The sequence below is a fragment of the Notothenia coriiceps genome, unplaced genomic scaffold (genome assembly GCF_000735185.1).
Source record: "Notothenia coriiceps isolate Sejong01 unplaced genomic scaffold, NC01 NC01_scaffold00037246, whole genome shotgun sequence".
NCBI lineage: Eukaryota > Metazoa > Chordata > Actinopteri > Perciformes > Nototheniidae > Notothenia > Notothenia coriiceps.
The window spans coordinates 27612910-27619625 of record NW_011369947.1 but is presented as its reverse complement, the minus strand read 5'-3'; the positions used below and the strand labels follow the sequence as shown (position 1 = coordinate 27619625).

At 41.0% G+C, this 6716-nt stretch overlaps 1 protein-coding gene across 1 annotated transcript; it reads left to right on the top strand.

The window, feature by feature from the left end:
- Positions 1 to 2522: 2522 nt before the first annotated feature.
- LOC104966586 (zinc transporter ZIP10-like) lies at positions 2523 to 6214 on the top strand. The gene is made up of 3 exons (XM_010795772.1): positions 2523 to 2595; positions 4605 to 5771; positions 5996 to 6214. The coding sequence occupies exons 2-3, from the start codon at positions 4626 to 4628 to the stop codon at positions 6212 to 6214; spliced, it is 1365 nt and encodes a 454-aa protein (XP_010794074.1). The 5' UTR covers positions 2523 to 2595; positions 4605 to 4625.
- The last annotated feature ends 502 nt before the right edge of the window (positions 6215 to 6716 follow it).

The following is a 6716-nucleotide window of genomic DNA, read 5'->3' as shown; positions in this document are numbered from 1 at the left end:
TATGATAAATATAATAAAGAATTAAAAAAAAAAAATAAAAAGAAAAAAACATCAGATTACCTATCACTTCACGACTACTAGCCTCAACGCTCAAGTTTAGGACGGACCTTGTGGGATGATCCGACGGGAACTCATTCCGTGAATCGGGAGCCAAGAGGTCCTCTCTTACATGGACATTAACTAGTAACATTCAGCGAACCCTATTGCGCAGACGCTTTACCGGACTTAACATTTCTATAAAAAACCCTCTTATTTGGGGTGCGCTAGCGAGTTAGACCACACAAAGTGAGTTAATTGTTGCGTTGTGCTCATTTTCTAGCAACAGATGTGATTATCGGTTACTTGAGCGTCATATATAGAATAAACTCCCTCCCCACCTTACGTAATGGTGGGCTTATCCAATATCCTCGGAAACCGAAAGAACCGGCCCCCCCCCACGACACGGGGTGTTTATCTTGAGTTAATACACCCTTGGACGTATGAGACACATATGTGTTACACTTAATTTACGTCCTCAGTTAACATATCTCAGTATACTTTCTTACATGGGTATATGAGAGTGGAAATAAATATATGTATTCAGTTGTTAAAGGATCGGTCAAATATACCAGAGATAAATATTCAAAGTTGTAGAAGGGATGTATTACGTAAAAAAAGATTTACTACCAAGGTAAATTGACACTTTAACGTCTTCGTCCCTATGATTCCGCACTGATGGGACTCTATACCTGTCACGAGATGGTGCCTGTTAATAGTTAAGTTCATTAGGTTCTATGACCCACTAGTAAAGTGTTTTGCATATACACACAATCTAAAGAGAAGTTAACGTTACAGTTGCTTTTTTCAGGAGAACCCCGGATACAACGATTTCCTGACTGTTTACCTACACATAAAGTGCAAACCCTGTGATTTTTACATAAGAAAGTTATTCAGCCACGTAAGGACCCCGAATATCTGCCGTTCGTCTTACACATAGAGGTGTCCGTTGGTGTGTACGCTTCACTAGATAACGAGGTTTCTAGGGCTTACCCTTGCCTGTGTTGCGTTTGAGCTTCCAAAGTTTGATCGGGCCAGTATAGGTCCAAGAGTTGCCCTGTGAAACTGTATAAGGTCATCCCTTTCTTGGCCATGATTCATCGAGCAAGAGATCTCCATTGAAATCCCAATCAGATCCATTTGTGGCGGACGATATTTAATTGTGGCGGCCCGCCACAAATAAATCAATGTATGGGAAACACTGAAAGTTTGCATACACTTATCTTATACAGTGTATGCCTCTATTGGGTCCTAAGTAGTTGAAACTATGAAAGCTGGAAAGCCCTGTAGAAGGAACAGAATAACCTGTTTAATAAAGGGACAGATCCTGCTGTAAACAGTCATCTACTTACAAGCTTTAGGCTTTGTGCTGTTGTTCCAGTAATAGAAGCAAACAAGATAATTGCCTGTTTTTCTGTTAGTATCACAACTTCAGTGAGCTTGATATGCAATTTAGTGGGTCATAACAGATGAAAGGAATTCTAAGATGTCCAAACTGTCTTTAGATTATTTCTAGATGTATTGATAGGTATATCAAATGTCAAAACATTGTGAAAAATGTCCACTCATGGTTTCTAAAAGTCTGAGGCGATGTGATCTTTTGTTGTCAGTCTAAAACAAAAATATGTTAGATTTAATCTCCTAATAAACAGAGAACAGTAGGAAATCCCAATATTTTAACGCTAAAAAAGGCGCTTTAATTTTTTTATCAAAATAATTGCCGATTTATTTTCTCCCAATTCTAAAAGCTTTTGTCTTTAAAGGGAATATTACACTGGCTTGAAGTAACACCAGTTTGTCATCTTTAATATTTTTCCAGAGTGCGTAATTCAGAAGAGTTGGAAACCCCCCTCAAACGGTAGCATCAGAACTGGGGGCCAAGCAGAAAGAAACGTATGCTGGTGAGTTACTAAATTATATTGTGTCACAGTTACAATGAAAGGATTAGTCACATGTCTTAATGTGATTGCATCAGCGAAAGCCCGATGATTCAGTCATGTTAAATTGGAGTTGTGAGAAAATGGAATGGAACATTTTGGTTTGTGAAACACTCAATTAAAAAAAAAAAAAAATGGGTCTAAGATTACACTCAAGCTAATTCAGAAGCTTAATTTGTCATTTAATTTATTGTGATGTGTATAACTAAATTCCCCCACAGTATCTGAGGTGATTCTCAGTCAAACTCAGGAAAAACAAAATGTTCATGATTTGTCATGCTTACTTAATATGTTGTGGTTGGTGAACCACTTGATAAAACTCCCATACTAAATAGACTTGCTCCTGATTTCCCCTGAAGGCCAGGCACAACAAAGACTCTAATGAGGGACACACAAGCAGCTCTGTTGGAGTAAAGGAGGGTGTGCTCTTAGAAATAGGTCCTGCTTTCGGCTACAACCTATCTGCTGAGAGGTTCATAGGTCACCTCCGCCTCATGTTTATAAACACTGTCTCGCTGACAGCACTGAAGTTAGACTGGTAACCACACACAGCGTCCTCAGCCTGAGTCAGAGCAGCATCATTCACTTAACTTCACACACAAGCCAATTCAAAGGCAGACCGGTAAGTAGCCTCGCTTCTCTAGAAGGTAACTTTAGTGTTAGTTTTTATTGTTTTTTTTAAGGAAATGTTTGATTTGTCTTTCGGCCTTTTACATGTGGTTTATCACCTGAATGAGTCACACATTCAAAGTTGTAATTTAGGTCTTTTACAACCTTAGTTTGTGATGGAAGTTCACTGTGAAAATGACCCGCGATAGACAGTTACATTAAGTACTTGCACACTTTAAAATAGAGATAATAAACACCGCTAGTTCTTGATCTTATTATATGGGGGGAAGGAAGTTAATAATGAGCAAATAGTCATTAACTAAGCTGTTGATGTCGTCTGCTCGACGATCAAGGCTCTGGAGATTAAACTTTGTTTTAGCCAAGCCAAATCTTTTAAAATTGTATTTTCTCTAACCGAAGTGGGATAGATTCAAATTCTGTATCAAACCGTTTTTTGTTGGAGAGAAGATTTTAGATTGCTAGATTGTTGCTCATTTCATGCTTTACCCCCAAAACATGTTGTAACTAGAGCCCATTGTCAGTCTATCAGCAACGTGTTCTGTTTTAAATTACGCTTTTGTGTGATTTTCTGTATCCACTGTGCTTTGGACGCTTCTTGTGGGTGTCTGGAAAAAAATCAATATAGAAGTTTGTTATTTAGTTTTTGCTCCCACAAACGTTTACCGTGCATTCTGTTGTTACTAGCCTGGACAACTTTGAAGAGGATCTCTCATTCTCTTTATTTTTTAACATTTAGCCCTGTATCTGTAGTCTGCAACACAAATCCATTCCCTCCAGATGGCCATGCTGTAAATTCAGTCTAAACTTTGCTAACAAGCGGGCTGCCAAAGGCCTTTGTGAGTTTGTGTGTGTGTCTGGTCTCTAGCAGTATTCCTCATGTGACCCACTCTTTACTCCTCCTCCACCGCCCTCACCCCTCACACATCAACCCCCCACAGGCTTCACAAGAGACCTCATGAGGATCATTTGACTGGAATGATATTGCTGCTTCAGGCTTTTTAGAGGGGAAAATAAGCAATTTGTTACACGATTCCCAGTAGAGAGTGTATTGTGCTCCCTGATACGCTTTTTTATGTGCTATGCTAAGATAAAGTTAGCAGATGAGGTGGTGTGAGTGCACTATTTGTTTATGGTCTGCATGCTTATCGTGCTAAATCTTTTGGTGTGCTTTCTAATGATTGAACTTTGGTAGACCCTGCTGCAGTGTCTTAGAAAGGATGCTCTTGTCAGTCTTTTTGTTGATTACTGATTTAATGTCATCAAGATCTATTCATCTGTTATCAGTCCTTCCTGTTCACAGTCATTGTTTTACAGTGTTTCCACCCAAAAGTCTACATAAAAGCTGCCTCTGTCTGGCTTTATTTGAACAGCTATGGGGCTGGTCTGCAATTTAGTGTTATTGTTTGACTTTTATGTGAAATCTCTTCAAGGTGATTTTATTATGTTGTAAAATTCCAAATTCCAAAGCAATGAAAACAAGTAAAATAGTAACTAAACAAAAGTGCAATTTTTTTACACATTTTTCCTGATATAATGCACGACAGGGACATACTTCCTTGCATTAGACATCCATATGATTATTTTGTGTGACATTTCCATTAGGATATATCAATGTCTTAAAATATGAATATTGTGTTGGGATTTTCAGCCCAACTTTCTAAATGCTCAAATTTGTCATTTTTATCAGGTGTGCGAGATAAGTCACATTTCTGATAGTGAATATGCACTAGATTGGAAAGTGGTCAGCATAGGACTTGTTAAATGAGATTTCCATTTTACTGAAGTAAAGACAAAGTCGCCCACATTTCCTAGAATTTTTTCCGATACTTACCTAGGAGGCATACGAGCTAAACAATGCTTCAAGGTAACAGGGTGATACAATTGCTAAAACAATGGTAATTTTAGCGGTACATTATTCTTATAAGCTGTTTGTATATTATTATTTTAGGAATGCAAAAAAAGTTATTCAAAATCTAATACTTTTTCTTTACTCTTTTGCAGGGGACCAGAAGTAAGGGGATAATGCGAGTCCACGTGCACACCAAGTTCTGTTTCCTGTGTGTGCTCACCTTCCTCTTCCATCAGTGCAACCACTGCCATGGAGAAGAACATAGCCATCAGCACGGTGGACAGCCCCACACCGACCACGACGAAGTCCACTCCGACCTGCAGATTTCCGAGGATTCGTATGTGAAAGGAGCCAGTTTTTCCTCCGAGTCCAAGAGTCCTCCAGGGCAAACTCTAGAGAAGGAGCAGCACTACTACATCCAACAGCTATTCAGCCGCTACGGCCAGCAAGACAAGCTCGACTTCGAGGGATTCCAGAGTCTGCTGTTCAGCTTGGGTCTTGGGGAGGTGAAGTTGGTAGACGCTCAACACGAGGAGCTGGGCCATGACCACGTGGCTCACCTCGACCTGGTGGATGTGCAGAAAGGGCATCACTCGCATGCATCCACCACTGATGGCCACGGGCACGGACATCCACACCACAAGCCTGCCTCCCACCATCCACACACGGAGCAGAGTCCCACAAAGTGCACCCAGCAGACCACTGCTGCCAGTCCAGCTACGGGCACACATACAGGACATGACCACGACCACGCCAAGGTAGTAGATGGTGAGCATAAACATTCTGGCGGACATGTGCAGGACAAACAAGGCCATGTCCACAATCATGATCACGCACATGACAAAGGGCACAAACACGAGCAGGCACATGTGCATTCTAACCACAAGGACGGATCTTCTGAACCTCATGACCACAGTGATCACAACGATAATGGCCAAGCTGATCATGACCACAGCGTCCACAATCATGTCCCTGAAGTTCAGACAGGCACAGACATTCCTCCTCTCAGCCAAGAGCAGATGCCCTCCGCACAGCTGGAGCCGTCCCAAGCTCCTCAGGTGCCACAGTCCTCTCCCGCCCCTACAGAAACTCAGACCAAGAAGCCGAGAAAGCCAGCCAGGGTCAGGGGACAGCGGGGGCGAAACAAAACCCCTTCTCCAAACACTCATCAGCCTGAGGCACCCGACCACGACCACGATCACAGTCACAGCTATTCTCATAAAGATAAGAGAGAAGCTCCAGGAGGGCCTGGCTCCCCCACCCTACCAGTCTCCGTTCTGTCCGGCCACCCTAAAGGATTGTTTCACCAGCATGGGGAGGTAGGACTCAAACTCACTAACTGATTTTGGCTTTGACCTGCCAAGATACCTTGTATGAATAGATTCATAGCAAGTCTTTTTTAATAGCAAATTCCAAGTAAAGTGTTAATTTATTGAATTCGGCCCACATGAATACATTTTGCGTGGAACAAACTAGGTTTTATTTCAGTATTATAATGTATAATGTATTGACTGGGTTTCTTTACTATCTCCTCTCCTTCCAGTGTCTAAACCTGACTCAGCTCCTCACCTACTACGGCCTGAGTCCTGATTCGCTCATCTCGCCCAGCCAGTTCACCTACCTGTGTCCCGCCCTACTCTACCAGATAGACAGTCGCGTCTGCATCCGCCATTTCCACCAGATGGACGTGGCTCAGGAAGCCTTGGAGCCCGTCAGTTCTGGTAAGAGCAGAGTATCTTTTCGACCAGTCCATGTTGACTGACAGTTGCCGTTGGTCATTTCTGAAAGTGGTTGGGCTGTACTTAATGTAATTTATTCTTACGTGTGAAGCTTTTAAATAAACAAGCAGAAAGAACAGGTTCAAACACAATTAATAGACATGCAAAAAAGGAATCTGCACAGCATTCAAGTGTTAAATTACAACTTAGATTTTTCTGGCACAGCTCTAGAACATTTTTCCTCTTCTCACCAATATTTTGGGCCAAACAGACCCAATCCAACGACCCTTATTTTCTCAATGGATCAATTAAAAGTATGTTTATACCCATCAGTACTGAAATCACAATTGGATATCTCATCCCAATAATACAGTGAATTTGCTCCAAAATGAAAGAAAAAGCAAATTTTTTCAATAATGAAATGAAACTCTGAAAGGTGAGATGATTGAAACAATAAACAAGATAGTATTCTATTAAAATAATGTATAAGTGAACAGAACAACTATTGATAGATTAACATTTATTGCAATAATAATTTGGTCTATG

Excerpts from the sequence above, each read along its gene's own strand:
- LOC104966586 (XM_010795772.1), top strand. The coding sequence starts at position 4,626 with ATGCGAGTCCACGTGCACACCAAGTTCTGTTTCCTGTGTGTGCTCACC. Across the intron at positions 5,772-5,995 it reads TGTTTCACCAGCATGGGGAG|TGTCTAAACCTGACTCAGCT; the intron begins GTAGGACTCAAA and ends CTCTCCTTCCAG.